The following is a 20356-nucleotide window of genomic DNA, read 5'->3' on the forward strand; positions in this document are numbered from 1 at the left end:
GAGTCCGTAGGTAGGCCTTAGTCATGAAAATATTCATGCTCACAATGCTCACACCTTTTCATTTTGATGCAAGCAAGAGCGCAAGGCCGTTCTCTATCTACACGTTTGGAGAGGAAGAGCGTTTTACGTGAGCATTAAATGTAAGATTTTATTGTTATCAATGCCATTATCGTTTCTGCTTATTGGTCTGATTCTTTATCGATTCCCTTATTGACCAGTTTTCTCTGTGGAAAAAAAAGTCGGCCTACACAGGTTTTCATTGTCAACGCAACTGAGTCTGAACATGCATGTGACTCAGGTGTATGTTTTCATTTAGGTTTTCTTAGTCAAAGAAAAAAATCTGCTAAGCCTGCCTGTGTGGCACTAATGTTATTATAACATAGGATATTTACCCTCAGTAACAGATGTGCTGCTCGGTTGGGAAGCAGCAGCACTTGCGTATGGAGTGTCAAAAACATGGCATTCCTGGAATTTAAGCCCATGTTGCGCAGAAAGATGTTTCAGTATATTCCTGATGTTTCCACCCTTACTTGAAATGATCATCTTACAGATATTACAACTAGCACTGTTGTCATCTTTCTTCGTGAAATGAAGCCCTGCTTTGGACCGCTCCTCCCTTCCCGCCATTGACTCCTTCTTGTTGCAAGTTTCTAGCAGCGTAGATGCATGAGTTTGACGTCATTGTTTTCCCTTTTGATAAAAGGAATTGATAAGCTTGCTGGATCAGTTCTCAACTGGAACCGGTTCTCTATTCCCATCCCTAGTTAGATGCTATTAACACAAGCACAGACTTGCCAAGGCTGGCCCAGTTGACTGCTGCGTCTGTGTATCTGTTTTGGCTCGCTCCCTCACATTCACAGCTGTAGGATGCTCTAAGCCCTTTTGTTTGAACTGTGTCAATGGACCAACAACAGCTGGAGCAGCCGGTGCAGGGCAGCTGGGGAGAGGAAGAGGATTTTGGATACAAGCAGGGGTTAGAGTGTGTATAGAAAGAGGGAGAGATGAATGATAGGGTGCCACGGTGGAGATGGCATCAAGGGAGGAGAGGTTAACAAGGGAGGCGAGGAGGAAAGCGGTGAGAATAGATGGGGAGGAGGGATGAAAGGCGATGGGAGAAGAGGAGATTTCAGGAATACGGCGTCTAATACAAGAGTAAGACGAGGGTAAGATTAAGGATTAGGTCGAGGGTGAGTGACTGTAGTGGAGGTAGAGCAGAGAGGGCTTTGTCAGCAGGTGAAAGACAACGGGGAGGGATGGATAAACTAAGAATGATAGATCGGGTTAGACTGAGGTCACAGAGATATAAAGGCCCCGGCAAATCCACCACACAGGACAGAGGAAGTAGACACTGCAACATCCGAGGAGTACCTAATGTGTCAGTGGCCGCGTGGCACCAAACAGAGCAGTATCCTTAGTTAGATTACCGGTGGCAAATTGAGTTTCCATAAGAGGAGAATTTACTTAACATGCTGCCAATGGTGCTTGAATGAGCTCTGATCTGATTTTTCTTATCGCATTGTTCAATTGAAAAGGGGACGCTGAAAGCTTTTCTATTCAACGTCTATTATGCAGCCTTAGATAAGACGAGGGCAGAGCACCGACAAAAAGAGCCTGTATCAGATAGACAGCCATGTTTTCAGATGAGCTATTTTTGGAGGAGGAACTGGCAGACAGTAATGTGTTTGAGCAGGTCATTAGCTCAATAAGTGGTTGGAGGAGTCTTTGAATATGTAACTCACCAGAAATGCCTCTTTCATTTAGTAAAGGCGGGTAAGGGTCGGCCATAATCTCTCTTACTCCATTTCTGCCTGTGTATCAGGGATGTCAGGGTGAAAGTGTATTTGTGCATATTTATGCGCTGATCACAATGCGCCCTGTCACCTGTGAATACATATTATGTCTCCCCTAGAGCATATATGTTATCCCGTACCGGTATTTGAAGGGAGATGCGTATGTGTGTGATATATGACAGGTTAACAAAGGCTCCTTTCTCATTTGGCCTCCCCACCTGCGTTCTGACACATCAGGGCGGAGGAGAGGGGGACGGGAGAGCTCGATAGGACTGAGGAGTTATTGACTCCCAGACAGGGAGCTTCTGCACAGCTTGTCTAAATCTCTGTAAGCAGACAGAGCTGAATTATGTTCAGACATCCAGATGCGTGAGACTGTGCGTGTTTATATCAGGAAAGAGAGCGAAATACTGACAGAGATCCCCCCCCCCCCCCCCCCCCAAGGCAGGGGATTAACAAGAGGGGGGACATCTATTAAAGCAGCAGTTTCTGATACATTTGCTGCTATTGAATTATGCCGCATTCCTACTGACCCCTCAATCCTCTTTGTTGAAGTGTTTTCCATTACTCTCGCTGTATTATTGCTTCAACACTTTTATGTGTCACCAGAACAGTAAAATACTGAACACTAAAAAGGAATTAGGCCACATCTTAAGTGAAATGAAATTATTAGGATGTCTGAGGAAAAAAACACTCTTAAAAATGTATCATTGCCGCTCATTTCACGGCTCACTAGAAAAGGAGACTTATTAATACAGAAGCAGTACGCCGAAAACTATTTCGGTCCGTTTCTTGTCTTAGTTGTTGAGCTCTATTGTTCTGGTATTAGTTCAGTCAGAGCTGGCCTGCTTGAGCTGTTAATCCCAGTCAGAAGTGCTCTGGCTAAATCAAAAGACCTAATCCTGCATTAGCTTGAATTTGTCTTTAATTTTCTTGAATGAGGATGTTTTCTCCACATCGGTATGAATTATTGTATGTTTTCCCTCTTCTCTCTCAGTGCACGGTGCCGCTCTGAAAGCAGAGTGATGAATCAGAGGTGGAAGAAATGTGCCTTTCATTCGTGTCAACTGACCTTCATGTTTTTTGTCTGCAGAGTGCCTACTCCTGTTGAGTGAAGCCCCATCCGTATCTCCGTCATCTCCAACCAACCTGCAGTTGGTACCATGGCTCTGCCCAGGACAGGTGGACCTAAGAGGCTGATCCATGGGCTCCGCCTTAGCCCCTCTCCCTTGTGTCTACTGCTGCCTTTGATTATCCTGCTAACTGATTTGAGCAGCGTGTGTGGAGCACTAGGTATGACGATCTACCTATCTATCTATCTATCTATCTATCTATCTATCTATCTATCTGTCATATCTCTCAGACATTGTGAAAAGAGCTGGGCAAAATTTGAGGAAAAAAAGTATTTATAGAACTGACGCAACTTTAATACAGAAACTGGAAAGTATAAAAGCCTAACTTGTGTAGGAGAATTTCTTAAGAATTGAAGTTCTCTGAAGAACACAGAGTGATGAATCTTTCTCTCTTTACACGTACATGCCAGCATAGAGAAGGGCACACAGCCGTTCTCTCGAACAATCAAACAGTCTCAGCATTTATACATTATGTCCTAGTAGGAATTTGACAGAGAAAGGATAATAAAGTAATAAAGTGATAAAGTAACAATGTCGTAAATAATAAAGCACATAGCCTAACCAATGAACACTGCTAAACTCTCGATGACCTCCTAACAAATTGGACACAGTCAATTCTACTACCAGGTCTCTCTAACAAGATTCATTGTACAGATGTCCTTCAGCAGTCCATAAAAGTTAAGACATACTTTGACACAATAAATCCCTTACACTTGTCTAAAGGGTTCCTTAAATGTGTTTTTTAAAAGTTTGATGGCATGAAGACAGATAAAGACAGATAAAGAAGCATGCAAGTTGATTCACAAGCTTTTGTGTTTTTACCTTTGCTATACAGGGTTTTTCAAATTTTCCAAGGACAGTTGTTATGTGCTTCTCTACATTTTTCTAAAATACAAATACACAAGCTAAGACTACCCTAAGGTTACCAAAAAACTCTCTCGTCACAAGCAACGTTTGCCCAAGTCTCAAACAACTTGGGCAATCACATGATCCTCTTCTTTCAGGTCGTCTTTAGAATCTCCTACCTTGCTCTCTGTCTCTTTCTGTCTGTGTCTCTTTCTCAGTTGAATGACAGCTGGTATATTATCAGGTGAAAATGCAATGCACAAAGGTGTGAATATATATGTGAAGGTGTATGTATTATGCATGCACATCCTTTTGTGCGTGTGAGTGTGTGTGTGTGTGTGTCAGGATTGAAACCAGGCCTGTCAGTACATCAGCTCTGGACTGTGGCGTTGTTAATGTGTTTTGATAAGCCAGGAGGTCCCATCAGCATGTTCCTCATCATCTCCTTGATTACAACATTTCCACAGATTTCCTGCCTCAGTGGTCCACACACATACACACATACTGTACACAGGCACACCGCCACACCACCACCCACACAAGCACATGCACAGACTCGGTCAGCTGTCACTGCTCTGAAAATATAACCAAATTTATTTTTTGAAAGCGGATGCAGGCAAAAGATGGAGATGGAGATAACACTGTTCGGAATTCAAAATGTATTTTTAATTTTTCATTTGTTTAACCAATTTCAGACCATGATACTCTGAGGAGACTGACGTCATATCTGAAATGTTTTTTATACTCAATGAAGAGGTAGAATTACACAACACCTGACTTTCAGTTGAAATGTTGTGTTACTGAACATCTCTGCCTTTGGACCACCTACAGTGTATCTCTGCAGAACAGATAGAGCTGTGAAAAAGCTTCCTCTCCTATGTCTTCCTAGCTTTCTCAATAAAAAAACAGACAAAAAAACAAAGAAACATTTAGGTTCAAATTGGTTTGTCCTGTTTTTCTTCTTTAAATTAGAGCAAAACATGATAAAATTGGAGAATTGCAAGATACATGGTTTACTGATTGATCCAATGGTGGTGCTATAACAAGGAACCTTATTCTTTGGATAATAACCCTCTGAATGTAATGCTTAAAATTCTCCTTGACTCAAGATTAATCCCTTGTTGTAATTTCTGCCATTAATAGTTTGCACCATTTAGATTTTTTTTTGAAAAACCTTCTTCACTGTTATCACAAGATAATTGTAATGTTTTTTGCACACAACATACTGTATGAACATCCTAGATTGCAGGTATGTTTCTATAAGTGTACATTGTTTGGCTATTGTGTACAGTTGACTGCAAAGTCACACGCAGAGAAACAGCATTTCTACATTTTTTGGGAGCAAAAGAACACTATAGGTCTACAGTTTATGTAAATATTCTCCATTATACTGTATTTGACTAATTCAACACTAAATTCTTAACGATTGAGCTTTACATCATGCCTTTATCACAGATTTTAGATATGTAGAACTTTGGCCTTGTACAGCAAATAAAGTTTACAGTGAAGATCCATCATTTCTATGATTAGTGCTTCACATTAGAGCAGTTTTTTGGTAAATAGATGTAAAGTGATTTTGGTGGCATTATAACAAACCACTTTGGTCTGAAATTGTGGGTCTAGATTTGTTTCCAGCAACTCCATGTCTCAGTGGATATTCAACACAAATCTTGTGCACCCTCTGAAAATGAATAAATTAATTTCAGCCTTGAGATTTTTTCCACCATTTTGAATTTTATGAAAAATATTTCTAACACTAGTAAGAGTACAAACACTAGCCAAATCATGCAAATGAGGTTAAGCATAATTCATTTAATTTCCAAGTTTTACATACATATATGTGAGATAAGCCGGAAAATAGTCATTGACAGTGCTACATACTATAGCTCCAACTTCAGCCTTATAGTAGTATTTTTTCATCCTGCAACCATATTTCATATACTCTAACTGCCTCCATCATCTTTGTATCACAGATTTTTTTATTACGCACATTTGGCTGTGAGATGAAAATAAATTTGACAGCAACGGCACACAAACAGGAAGGGATGCATTATTAAAAGTGACTTAAAGGCTTGTCACACCACAGCTGGTTGCACTTAATACCTTTGCCATAAGTCATGTTTCTTTAAAGAATTTCAGATGCAACATTTCACCAGTGGTTATACAAATTTCACCAAAATACCCGTTCCAAAATGACAAATTAAACCCTTTTTCTTATTTTTTTAAGTCATGCTGATTGTAGTCTGACCTGAAGGAAGAGTTCCAAATACGTTTTGTCACATCCGATGCTGAGTTCACTATTACACTGTTCCTGCTGGTCCCAGTTATATCTGAGCACAGCAGTAGTCAGTCAGTCAGTGAGATGATTACAGGTTACAAAGGTGTTTCATTAAAAACAGGCCAGTGGTAGAACAGTGGTACCTGCCTTGGCCCATGCAACAGAGTGAAACCTGCCATTAAAGAGACAGAGATCCTCATTAAGGCTTATTTATGGTAGCTCACTCGAAACTTTTGCTAACCGTCATTTGACAGAAATGAAGTATTTTTGACAGAAAAAAGTGTCGCTCAACACTTTCCTTTCATGTAGAATTTTGTTATGTCGCGGACAGCCATGACAGACGTTGCCATGGAGATTGTAGTTTTCACTGAACTTCCTTATTGATATTTTGGTCTGTAACTTTAGATAATTTGTAACATCCTCGTTTAACTAGTTTAGTTTAGCTAGCTCGTAACCTTTCGCCGAAGCATAAATTGAAAACATCCCGTAACTCTTTAATTTTTGTCGAGTGAAACTTATCAAAAGTGTCACGCAGCCTACCAGAAGGAAGCCTTTAGTGCTTCATTTTCCAGGCGGCTTTCTAGAGCCTTCCAATCATAACAAGTTTCTGTTCAGTGCAAATCCATCCAGAGCCAGCGCCGTGCAGGGCTTTTCCCTGGCTTTCAGAAGAGGCTTAAGTGGTAACATTGCCAGTGGGGTCGGTTTTGCACGAGGATTGGTGTTGAAGCGCATTTAAGAGAACACAGAAAATATTTTGGACTGAACATAAAGCCACTGAAACCCATGTTCAAGCCCTAAGAAGCATATGAAATTCATCCATAATCCCATAGCCAGGAGAAGACAGTTTTCAGCCATGACATTTTTTGGACTTTCAATAGTTAACATTTTTATATTTTTGGCAGTGGAAAAGGGTAATTTGTTCAAAACTCTGTGTGCCTTTCTAAGAGTTTAACAGGCAGGAAATATCCTGCTCTTGAGTTCTAAAATGGTGGGCATAATTTTTTTCTGATTGACTATACTGTGCCAACTCTAGCTTTTTGCTTCTTCCTGTTGAGGATTATGGCAAGCATAAAATGAAACCACTTTATTTCTGACATTCAGAGTGGGTTTTTTAGAGGCAAAACACAGTGCGGCAGGCACAGGAGTGCGCTCTTTTGACGTGGTATCATTTCACTTACTGTCAAGAAATTGAAGTGAAACTGCAAAGTGGTCTGTGTGTGGCTGTTATCCAGTAAAGTGAACAGAAGTGGGAAAATGTGCAAACAGGCTTTAGAATCTGTTAGTGATTATTTGATAGGCAGTTTTTTTTGTTCCTGTTCTGTCTTCAGAGCAGAAGTGAATCAACACAGCAGGACCTCACCCACCCAGACATAGGGGGAGTGGGAGGAGTGATCCAGGTTGCTATGGTAAGGGTCATCCTGACTTCACCCTGATGGATAGCAGTGATTCTGTAGCTGAGGAGGAGTTAAGCTGGCCACCATGGCAACAGGCTACAGACAGATAGCAAGGGGTGGGTGCATGAAGTTATTTGATTGATCTGACTCAGCCACTGTGAAAAATATAGGTTCAGTGCTGTTGGCTCAATATCGGACTTGGAAAATGCTGTTTTCCTACAGAGGCCAACTGCTGCACTCATATACCTCACATCAGAAGCATAATAGTCCAGATTGTTTGCTTCAAATCCCCTCCCCCCGGGGCAAAACTGGAAATTAGCACGACAAATGTTGGTATATTCATGAATTTGTTAACATCATCAGAATCTGCAAGTGCAAATCACCTATCGGTGTTAGAGTGTGCAGGCACAAAATGACACCTCTGATATTAATACATTTAAAGCAATTGTAAGCTGTAAATTTGCAGCCAACACTTCTCCTACCTGTGAAACACTCATGTGTCATGACAGCCTCTGCAGCATGCAGTACGAGGGTAGTCTGCCCTGAAGGAAGCAGAGAGAATATAAGAGAGAGAGAAAGACGGACAGAGAGAGAGAGAGATGTTCCTCTGAAGCCCAACCCCATCTTTTATTTATGACCCACAGGAAGTCCTTCAGCATGTCCTCTAGATGATACCCAGGAAGTAAGCACAACACGCAGCCAGCAAAACACAAGTCAGCCTGACCAGTCACTGACAGTGAAATGGGGTGTGGTCAGCAGGGGGTTGTTACTGGTTGTGGAGTCAGTTTGATGTCTTTTGGGTGTCAGTTTTCATGCATGTGTTTTCTTTTTTTTTTCTTTTCCCCCTTCCCTCTTTCTGTCTCTCAGCTCCTCCAAAATTCACCAAGATTCCCACAGACCAGATTGGAGTGTCAGGGGGTGTGGCATCATTTGTGTGCCAGGCCACTGGCAGTCCCAAGCCGGTAGTCTACTGGAACAAGAAGGGCAAGAAGGTCAACTCCCAGCGTATCGAGGTGGTTGTCACAGTGCACAATGGTCAAATTCTATGATAGCAGCATGATAGATACAAAAATGTATATCCAATTAATTCATTAAAGTATTAATATATGAATGTGTAAAAAGTAATTAGTATGTCTGGGTTATAATGTATGTTGTTAGATAGACAGCGCTTGCAATATTTAAACTGTCTAGATTAGATTTTAATATGCATTTTTAAATTCTGTTTGGTATTCAAGATATGCTACAACCTTGTTTCTTAAGGCAATAATTCAACATTTTGTGAAATACACTAATGCACTTTCTTAGATGAGAGAGTAAGAAGATTGATACCACTCCTAGACATGAGAGTGGTATCAATTTTCTCAGCTGACTCTTGTCAAAAAAGCAAACAAGGCTCTTTCTTTAAAATGTTCATTTGACAACAGCACCTCACTGTTGTGCATTTCAAGCATAGGTGGCAAGGTATAATTAAAGCATATAACGTAAGATTAAGATTGAGATTTCTTTATTATCATTTCTCAGTACTCACATATATTGAAATGGAATTGATCCTCTGCATATGACCCATCCTATACACACACAATAAGGGCAGCTGCAGTTCAGCGCCTGGAGACCAACTCCAATTCTTTTTGCCAGTGCTTTAGTCAGGGGCATTGACAGGAGTATGCAGTCACTGAAGATTAATAATTACAAAAGAATTTCACATCGTTTTTCAAAACTGACATAAGAAATGTAAAGCATTTAATAGATTACATTATATTTGATCAATTAATGTACATATCACTGTCCATAAGCTATTTGCTATCAGGCAGGCTATTCCAGAGAGCTGGATACTTACAGCTCATTCACATTAAAGGCCTGACTATATATCGACCTGGTAATGTAACCTAATACTTAAAGATACTGCATTTCAACCAGTGGACCCAGATTCAACCCCCATGTTGGTAAGTATCAACCCTGATGAAGTGTCTTTGCGCAAGACACTGAATCCCTCAAGGTACGCAACCTGTACCTGACCTCTGACCTCTCTGTGGAGGGGGGGCAAGTAAAGGCAATCAATTAAGTATTTAATTATCATCATATTATTACTGCAAAATCAAACTATGCTAAGGTATGGATGTGCAACATTTTTGCTGTTTTTTTTTTTACTGCTTGTACTATTCTAGTATTAATCTCTCTGTTTGCTCTGATGTCTTTTCCTGTGGTTCTGCGGCTGTTCAGACCATAGAGTTTGATGAAGGTGCAGGTGCTGTCTTGAGGATCCAACCACTCAGAGCACCCAGAGATGAGAACATTTACGAGTGTGTGGCACGCAACAGCGAAGGAGAGGTGTCCGTCACTGCAAAGCTAGCCATTATCAGAGGTGAGACACAAAAACACGCACACACACACCCTATCTCCATCCTTTTCCACTTGAGTGGTGCTTTCTTTTTACATGCACACACCTGACTTCAGCTGTAATGCCCCATTCCCTGGGCTGTCAGTTGTAGATGTGACAATGGAGCCCTGCCACACGCAGCCTCCACAGCAGGCTGCAGTGAACTGTTCTTTTTATAGTCCCTCTGAGTGCGACCAAGCGTGATCTGGCCATAGAGAGGGTTAGCTTGTGTGCTAGCTAGTGATGCTTCAGCATCCCAGCTTGCTGTAATCACTGTGCTTTTTCCATTCAGATGGTAATAATCTAATGTACACTGCTTCCTTGGAGGGAAACTTATCTAATGTGGTGCTCTAACATGCTATAAACTAAAGTTGCAGCGTGTGGCTGTGAGCCTGGGATCTGAGCATTGGCCATCCGCCCAGCACAGCAGTAAAGGACGAAGAAATAGAGGGATGGCTGCTCAGGCTGTTACTACATGAAGAAAAATCAGGGGATTAGGCCTCGGTTTGGCAGACAACCCATTTCTGCCAGGGGAAATTGAGGAAGTGAAGGAAAGAGGGAGGGGGAGGTCGAGGAGAGGTGAGACAGAGTTGATGGAGGGCGAGGTGATGAGGGGTGGGGTAAGTTGAGTAACACAACAGGATGGCGTGAAACAATAGAGATGAAATGGGATGTTGAAGGAGTGGTAGAGGGGGTGTAGAAAGTGCAGGAGATGGATGAGGATTGTAGAGTTGGCACGGCTGTGTGGTAAGCAGAAGGCTGGTAGCCCGGGGAATAGACTCCTGTCCATCTGTTACCCGGCCCATCATCTCTGCACACACAGCCCCAATCTAAAGCCCATTACCACATAAACTACACCTCAAGGGCGAGCCTCTCAGAGTGTGTGTGGCCGTGCATGCCTGTTCCTGTTTGTGTTAACTTTTCTCCTACTGAAATCTGTGTAGTGTGACATCCCCTCTGCAACAATAGAATAAGCTGTCTTTGATTCCTCCTAATCAGCTGATATACACTATGCAGCGGACAGAATACAGGACTGTGATGAATATCAACAATAGTTGACCCAAAGCACAAACCAGATTCAGAGCTGTTAATAGCCACAATAATCAAATTTTTCAAACACTAGATCAGAATGTAAAATCAAGTTGCAGACGGGTAGCAACAGAGGCACTGGATCCACAAGTATTTTTTCCCACTGTGTAGCAGTGTACTGAGGATATATACCATAAGGCTATATAAATTTGTCAAGTGTCTGAGATTTTGCCACATCATTTATACCATGGTAGCTATCCTTATAATATTTCTGGATGTATGAGGCCATTGCTGGCAATGCTGCAAATTAATGAGCTGGGCTGTGTTATTGCAATATATATTAATGTTTTAAATCAATGCAGAGAAGTACCGTGATTTACTGACTTTGCCAGATAATCATGTTTTTTCTATTGATTTGTTATGACGGATAGTTCTAAATACTACAATACTCATGAGCCTCAGTCACTCTTACCATGTAGACACGACATTGTTGGAATTCAGAACAATACACAGCGCCGTAGTTGCTGATTCCTCAAAAACTGACCTAATTGACTGATTGATTTAATAGATGTAAACTCCTAGATGTATTTTCAGGTTTCTACAAAGCACAAAAAAGTATTCTTGGTGATTGGATTGATTTCTTCTCTTGGTTCTCTATTTACATCAAGTCTTGTGCCTTGGACTTTTTTTTATCAAAGCCAAAACCAGATGTTTTCTAACCCAGCTGCTCATCATATGTACTGTTGATTCAACCAGGCCAGTTTCATGCCCATCCAAGCCTTGCCTAACACCTGACAATGTCTTTGCAGAAAGTGAATGGAGCTTTAAATACTTGAAAAGAATTTGTTTGTTCCACTGTTCAATGTCTAATGCTAGTTGTCATAGAGTAGCATCATAGGTGCTTAAGGAAAGGAGGGGAAGAGGAATCACCAAAGGAAATAGGATTCATCCTCTTGAATATCCAGAATTTCAAGGGAATTCGTTTAACAGCTGCTGAGATATTTCATTCTTGACCAAAGTGGTGGACTGATCAACTGACATTGCCATCCATAGAGCCTTGCCACTAGTGAGGCTAAAAAGTGACAAAAGAAGTTGTGTGAAGAATGAAAAAAGAGATTGAGAGAGTTCAAATTGTGCCTACTTTCTCTTTACCTCTATTGCTGCTTGCAGTGGGCATGACTGTGATTGTCCCCCAGTGCAGATGTCAGAGGTATGGCAAAGGGAGATATTTTTCAACCATCCAACAAGCACATCAGTTGAAGCATACTGACAACTTAATTTCCAGAACCCTAGACACTCGCTAAAGAATCTAGATGATCCACAATTCTGTTCCTGTGAAAATATAACTCAAAGCCCCTCACTATTTGACAATATGTTTCCAAAGCCATAAACCCCTGCAGTCTACTTAAGACTGTGTTATATATTGTAGAAGAGATCATGTCATTCAGGAATGCTGTTAAGTGCACAAAAATCTGCAAAAATTGTGTTTTGGTCAGTCTTTTGAAAACACGGTTCATCTGAGAAACCAGTCCACCAACCACTGAAGTAGAAAGAAGGCTTTCCATTACTGACCAAACCCCTCCACTTCCACTCAGTCTTTTCATCCCCTGATGTGTTCTATCTCATCATTTTGTATAATGGTTGACCAACACTAATAGCATCTGTGTATAGTGTGAGGGGCTTGTGGTTAGCCACAGGATATAGGCTACTGCTCTATAGGGTTGCTAATGGATGGAGATGTGATAGTTTATGAGATCTTTCTTTTCTGTGCCTTCACCATCATCGTCACACATTACCCTTCCTATTCCATTACCTATTCCTTTACCTCATTTCTCTTTTCCTCACTATATCTTTCTCTTCTTGACTCCAGCCTCCTCTGTGGCCCACAGCAATGTCCGTTTCTAATTTCTTCTCTTTTGTTTTATTAATTCTTTCATTTTCTCAGCCATCTATCCTGCCTTACCCTCATTGTCTATCCGAACTCTCTCTCTCTTCTCCTCCCTTTGCATTTTTACAGGCTCTCTACTGCTCCACCCCCCTCCAAACCTACTCCATGCCTTTCCACCCAAACTGCTCTTTCCTATGGACACTGCAGTTGTGTTGTTCCGCCTTCAGGAAATGCGAATATCTGCAGTTCTGCATGTTTGAAAACCTCTGGTGGGCGAGAGATTCTCATCATTGCAGCAGTGTATGTGTGTGTGCATGCTTATGTGTGCACGTGCATGCACGATTTTATGATTGTGCATGTGTGCAAATGCGTACACATGGATTTCTTTATTTATGAGTGTGTGTGTGCATGTCTGTGTGTGCGTATGACTGGTTTGTGAAGAGTAATCCTGATTATACTCACCTCCCAGTGTCCCATTTTAGGAGAAAGGGAGGTGAGGGATGGGGGAGGGAGGGGGTGAGAGAGAGAAAAGGGAGGAGAGATGTTCTGCCACAACGGCAAACACCCTTCATATGAATAACAGAGAGTCAGATCAGTGATTCCCCCCAGGCGTCTGCTGCATTGGCAGGCCGGCGGCTCAAGCAGCATTTTGGTCTGGAAACAACTGAGAGTATCAACTCAGCCTGCAAGAGGATTACACTCCTGGAGTGGAGAACCAGCTCTTTCATCACATATACCCACTCATCTTCAATGTTTTTATTTCCTCCTTCCTTTTTTTTTCTTTTTCTTACAGTCTGTTCTCCATGCATGCTTGCATTTAAGAGAGTGCCTCATGTGGTAGCATCATGTTGATGTTTGTGATTAGTCCGCAGCTTCTGGATCAGTGAGGAAAGCCAAAGCAGGGATCAGGATGGTGGGGACACATGTGGGTTTTTCGTGGGATTGATCTACAATGCTAAATCTGATTTTGCATTGTATTGTGATCTATTATCATGAAGGTCCATTAGCATTTAAAGTGCTCCCCTTCAGCCCTCCTGCAGCCTATAGGAGTCAAAGCATTACAGCCTCTGAGGACTGCTAGCGCGGGCAGATTAATCCTGAATCAGGCTCCCTGAGATCGGCTTTTATTCAGATTTCTTTCATGCACATGGCCATTCCCTACTGAAATGAACTGAAAGATGAATAGGCAACCTGTTTCTTAACCAGGACAAATGATGATTTTCTGTGGGGAAGCGAGTGCTTTTGTGTGTGTGAGTGTGTGTGTGGGAGAGAAACACAAAGAGAGAGAGAGGGAAAGAAAACCTGGATTCATGTTTGTTTGTTTGCATCATATGCATTATGTGTTTGACTCTGTGTGTGCGCGTGTGTGTGTTTTTCTGTGCTAGTATGTGTGTGCGCCCGCATGTATGAATTGCATATTTGCCCAGATCTGGTTGGCTACACTGCCTGGTTTTGGGCACCAGGCCTGATTGCCCTTCTGCAAACATAACCAGGCCAAAATGTACGCTCTCAACCTCTTGATACACACAAACACAAAGCTCCAGGGGAACAATGCTGGTCATTCCGTGCCAATGTTCCCCCAAACGCTGTTGACACACACTGTTGTTTATATACACACGGCACATTTTTCCATAGGCTGTCTTATCAATTTAACCAGGAGATGAAAAATAAGCAGGACTTTTGTGCAGCAGTGTTTGTGTTTGATAAATGATTCATTTGGTGAAAAGTGTGATCAAGGCCATGCCCGCAGTATCTATTTCAAGCAGTCGCTGACTCATCCAGGAGCCTGGCTGAATACCTGTAGCTCCCTATTCTCCTCCTCAGTGAACTGTACTTCAGCGTCCACTACAACTATCTGTCTGTTGGGTTATCTGTATCTGCAGGACAGAGTGTGCTGTGCTGTTGCTGCAGTCTATCTATCTATCTATCTATCTATCTATCTATCTATCTATCTAGCTATCCTTATCTCTTTCTTTCTTTCTTTCTACCTTATCTACCTTTTTCTCCTGCCTCTCTCTAATGATTCAACCCAAGGTCCACCTACACTCTATTTGCAGCATTGATAAAGACCTGACTGGAATACAGAGTCAGACCCCCTACAAACACACACACACACACAACAAACACACACGCATGCACATGCCCTGAGTCCGCTGCAGTGGTGTGCTCTAATTAACAGCCAGGGAGTCCATGTAGTGGTAGCCAGCGGGGTGATAAAAAGACCATCTGAACCCTCTCAGGAGAGGGGTGGGGTTGTGGGAGGGCAGGGGGAAGCAGATGTAGGCATAGCATATTCCTCGCCTCGGGGGAGCTGGCCTCCTGACCTGCCCATCGATCTCCCCCCTCTTCTTCCTGTCACTTTCTCCCTGTTTCGTCACTGGCCTCCATTCAGGTGAATCATTAGCATTGATCCGTCTGGGGATGTTGGAGGAGGGGACGCAGGTGGAGGCGGATGGTTAGGGTTGGCCCCTCCCTCATCTCGGCTTACGGGTTTCCTAGTCAACTGATGTCAGGAGGACAGTATGAGGCCTCATCGCCACCTGAGCTCGAAGCATAGCATTCAGACTAAACATCGTCACCAGGCTGTCTTCTGAGGTTTGATTCTGAGCTCCCCTCTTGTCTTTGGTGGCATTTCTCCTCTCCTTCCCCCTCTTAGCCATGCCATCAGCAGCAGCTTGACATTCCTATCTGATGGGGTCTCTTCAAAGCTGATGACTGTGGAAAGAGAAAAATGGAGTGATAGATCCTATCTCCACTCAGCCTCTCTTCCCCATCGCAGAGTGTGTGGAAACAGATGGTACACGTCTGTCATGTGGTTAGGTAGCAGGGGGCCCGGAGGAGGAGAGGAGCAGAGGAAAAACACACAGACAGTTGACGCGGCCACGGTCTGCGTCTCAGACTGTGTTTGGCCCCAGATTTGTCAGTGATGCCGGGCTCGAGCTAGCAAACTTTTAGCGCGTTTTGTTGTTCTTGACAATCAAGAAGCTCCCGTGGATTTGATTTATTAGCCAAGCAAATTGCCATCTCGGTAATTGCTTTGCTGCTGTAGGAAAGAGGAATATATAATTATAGTTCCAGGTATGGGGGAGGTGTCTGTGTGTGTGTGTGCGAGAGAGATAGAGTGGTTAAAAGGGTAAGGAGGGGAGGAAACAGGAGGGCTGATGGATGCTTGATTACGTGTCTGGCCATCTGGACTGTTGTCACAGAGATGCTTAATCCCATTCACCAGAGAAAGTGTTTATGTGTTAGTGTCTATGTGAAATAGAGAGCAACTGCCTTTCTGCGTGCACACCTTCATTTTCCTATGTGCCCGCATGTGTGTGTACATGTCACTGTACATTATTCCACACATCGCACAAATCAGCAAGGATGCAAATAAGAACATAGCTGTAGAAACAAATATGTACGCACACACGCACACACACACACGCGCAGACAACACACACACACTTATGCACTGCCCCCAACATAATCAGACATATCCAGACGCATGGAGACACATCCCAGATCGGCCTCTCTAATCGTTGGTACATTTTAACAATTACTGCTAACAAGTCCTTATTACCCCCAGTGCCCTGCCCCTCCTCTTGATCCCAGCTTCTAATTGCTGCTGCTGTTTCTGAGCAGCTCTCTGCATAGTTATTAGACAGGAATCATTACCAGCACATAACACAGAGCCACGCCATGGAAAACTCACAGTTCATTGCCACTGCCACTAAACACCTGTGTTTCTGGGCTAGGAATGTGCTATACTGTATGTCTGTGTGTGTGTGTCGGTACTTAAGTAACTCCTGCTGACTGGGCGGTATGTTTATACTCCTGTAGAAATGGCCTGTCACACACTCACTAAACCTAGCTGTGTTTCTACCCGCCTACTAGATCACATAATGACTAGCTAGCTGAAGGAACGAACACACGGCTTTGATGAGGAAGGATATAGTGGCTCCGCTGTCTTTGGTAGTATCTCCTCTTTCAAGGGCCTGCAGATGTTAAAGGGAACAGTGGCTCTCACATCACTGCGTGTGTGTTCAAGTCTTATGTCTTATGAAGGATTCATTGCATGATAGGGTCGACTCTGTTCACAAAGATAGATAAGTCATTTGTGTGAAGAAAAACTGCAAATCAAGTATTGAGTAAACACATTTGTTCATTATTGTCTCGATGGATTTGCTCCAAAATAGAGTATGATCCCCAACAAATCTCTCGATGTGTCTTTTTAGACACTTTATCACTTTCTCTTTTTAGTCACAAGGCCCTAGGGATGGCAATGATGATCTGCCGGTCAGCTGGTCCGTCGGTGATTCATCATTTTGGTCCAAACTGAATTTGAACTGAAGATTTTGTAGAGACATTCAAGTTTCCCAGATGATTTATCCTGGGACAGTTTCTAAAGTGCCACCATGAGGTTCACATTTGTGGTTTCATGTGATATGTCCTGACAGCTATTAGATAGATAGATAGATAGATAGATAGATAGATAGATAGATAGATAGATAGATAGATAGATAGATAGATAGATAGATAGAAAAGTTAGCATGCCAACATGCAAAACTAATATGTTGACCATGGTTAACATTATACGTACTACCATGAGCGCATCTTGTTTACTTTAAAAACGACCATTTTTGACTGCTTGCTATGAGTTTTGAGTTCTGCTGGCTTCTGTCGATTCTAAATATTCTTTCTCTGCTTGCTTCCAGAGGACCTGTTGCCATTTGGCTTCCCCAGTATAGACATGGGTCCCCAGCTGAAGGTGGTGGAGCGGACGAGGACGGCCACCATGCTGTGTGCTGCCAGCGGCATCCCCGACCCAGAGATCTCCTGGTTCAAAGACTTCCTGCCTGTTGACCCTAGCACCAGCCAGGGTCGCATCAAACAGCTCCGATCAGGTGAAATAGAGGAGGATTTTTTTTTTTTTTTTTTCTGATTATTCAATTTAACAATGAGTAAACAAACAGTGCATCTAAAGCTTAGCATCCCTATCAGGTAAAATCCCTGTTGCTCTAAATTAGGTTAGGATTATCTTGTTTTAATTATGATTGAGGGATTACATGCCCCTCTCGACATCCTTTGGGGATGTAAAACCTTTTCAAAGCCACTTTCATAAAAGCATAAATGCGTCGTCCTGAAGAAAAAAAATACTGTTTTTCTTAACATTTGGGAGGAAAGATTATGAAAAGATGACTTTAAAAGCACAAATCTATTTCCATTGTGGAACATGAATGTCAAAATATATGACAGCATGTAATTAAATAAGCCAGGTCTCATATACACTTAATTTCAAGTGTGTTTGAAATGTCCACACACAATTATAATACTTTGAAGTAAATACTAAACAAAATAATTCTTCTTGAAGGACTTTAAAATCAATACATATGGAGACAGGTGTATGTTCACATTAGGTATTTAACTGATGCCCCTCTTATCTGTTGGCCCTCCCAACCTGAAATTGTGTGAAGTCAGGGCAGTGTCTTAAAATCCAAATGTAAAATCACCTTGAAGGAGACAGTTAGATGAGACAGGGAAGTGTTTTTGCAGCTAGAGAGAGCGGAAAGTGTGACTGTACAGACAGACAGACAGATCGAGGGATAAATACAGAGAAATCACATCTTGCGCTTAAGACAGTTTGTTCAGCTTTGTTTATGCTCTTCTGTAAAGATGATACAGTGTCTCCTGGAGTAGGCAGACACATATTTTCTCAGCCATTCTCACTCAGCTGTCTTCGGGGGAATGAAAGTGATGGTGAGGCGAAACCATTTTGCTGTTGCTTCATCCATATTCTCTGTGCTCCTCCGTCCTGCCAGCTCTGATATCTCCCTGCTGTCAGCCAATATCCTTCACTGATCACTACTGCCCTTTGTCAACCTTGTGTCTGTGTCTCCATTTGCAGAGTTTGCCATTACACTGTTTAAACTAATTTAAGAGTCTCACACAGTCAGACTTGAAGATCTTGAAGAGCTGACCATTATCTGAAACCCATCTGCCTTGCTATGCCTGTCAAGCTTTCCATTTTTGCACAGCGTTTATGCAGTTTACAATAATTACTGACATATTTACCACTACACTCCTTGTAATTTTGGAAAATCATCATTTCTGGCTGGTGGAATTACAACTGTCGCAGATTTTAACAGCTATAGATAGCTATCTAATTAACTCTAACTCTGTGACTTGGTCAAAAACATTTTGACTCATTTTAAAACGAGAACCATATGAAAGAGTCTCAAACGCAATTGATGGCTACAGTAAATATGTAACAACATGATAAAAGACGGTAGCTAAAGCTGCATTTCTGGGGTAAAACATCTGATGATCCATCAGCGTTGTTTTTGATCGCAGGGTACAGCTAGTTAGCCCTTTTATTATAATGCAGTATAATAAGGAAAAATATATAAAATGTAACAATATTAACAAAAGGGCTTAGTTTATGTGCTCATAATTCTGCTTTTATAAGGGAAAAGGCTTTAGGATGAGGATTAACTGATAAGTTTGGCTAACGGAAATTGCTATAAGGAGTTTGGTTGGAGTTCAGCTCATGTATTAACTTACCCAGATAGAGAACAAAGCAGGAAAGAGCTGCTAACGTGACCTGGGCTCTGACACAGTAACATTCAGGACTGGCTCATAGAATACTAGTGGCTATTCCAGTTTGAATGGAGCTTTTTTATAATGTAACGTGCCTTGAAAATAACACTACGTTAGCCTGACTGGAGATATTAAGATATGTTAGCTGGACATTCTAATGTTTACAATTTACATTAGAGCAGCAGACAAATGTTTAATCCATTCCTTACACTTTTGCGCTTGTGTTTTTGATTTTGGAAAGGGGATTAAAAAGTACATTACCCTTCAAACTCTTTAAGAAAGAGACAGAAAAAGCTCCCTCCTTTTCTGTGCAGAGACCAGTTTTAGCCCCTAGTGTAATTTCCATTTCCTGAACTTCCCTCAAACCTCTCCATGCATCTCTCTCCATGAAACAGTTTTTTTTTTTTTCTCATTCATTGCAGCAATTTGAGTAGTAGGCATATTTACATTGGTATACATTTTAGTGAATATTTACTATATAGTTGTAAATTATTTAATAATCTATCGTCATATGTTTCATTAAGTCTGCTTTTATAGTTATCCTTTCCTTTATTGGGTGTCACACAGACATGATGCTGATTCACCGCTACAGTATGCCAGGTCACACATCGCATCAATGAAACAGTAGCAAGACAAATGGCTCAGTAAGATTCACAGGGTTTAATAGGATTTCAAATCACCAAAAGCATCACAGAGCAGAACAACAAAATGCACTGTATAATGAACCAAACACTGCAGTGAAATGACTTGGAGGAAATCAATTACACCTGATCTAGGCACAAAATAGCACCGAGATGTGTTATGGATGAAACACTCTTTTAAGAACTGTTTAATGGGGGCACCTTCCAAGCAATGCCTCTGATTTTGTGGACGGCTACCAGCTCTGGTTGGGTGGCAGCCAGGAATTTGTTTTGGGGCACAAACATAGTTTTCTCTCGCTCTTTCTTTTTCTTTACTCTGTGGAGTCTTGGAAATATTTTTATGGCTCATATGGGTCAGGATGAAAAATGATATTTTGAATGACTGCACTCAAATCCCA

General features: G+C 41.9%; 1 protein-coding gene across 7 annotated transcripts in view; it reads left to right on the top strand.

The window, feature by feature from the left end:
• Positions 1-20356, top strand: part of LOC121908437 (receptor-type tyrosine-protein phosphatase S-like) — a 67691-nt gene that overhangs the window by 11426 nt on the left and 35909 nt on the right. For 4 of the 7 annotated variants that reach the window (XM_042428448.1, XM_042428453.1, XM_042428450.1 and 1 more), the window contains exons 2-5: positions 2884-3083; positions 8309-8457; positions 9662-9803; positions 17436-17624. In XM_042428448.1, coding sequence (XP_042284382.1) covers positions 2954-3083; positions 8309-8457; positions 9662-9803; positions 17436-17624 — 610 coding nt within the window. In that variant the 5' untranslated portion in view covers positions 2884-2953. The remainder of the gene's footprint in view (positions 1-2883; positions 3084-8308; positions 8458-9661; positions 9804-17435; positions 17625-20356) is intronic. The other 3 variants (XM_042428449.1, XM_042428451.1, XM_042428455.1) reach the window with 1 other exon arrangement.

This window comes from Thunnus maccoyii, chromosome 12 (assembly GCF_910596095.1).
Source record: "Thunnus maccoyii chromosome 12, fThuMac1.1, whole genome shotgun sequence".
NCBI lineage: Eukaryota > Metazoa > Chordata > Actinopteri > Scombriformes > Scombridae > Thunnus > Thunnus maccoyii.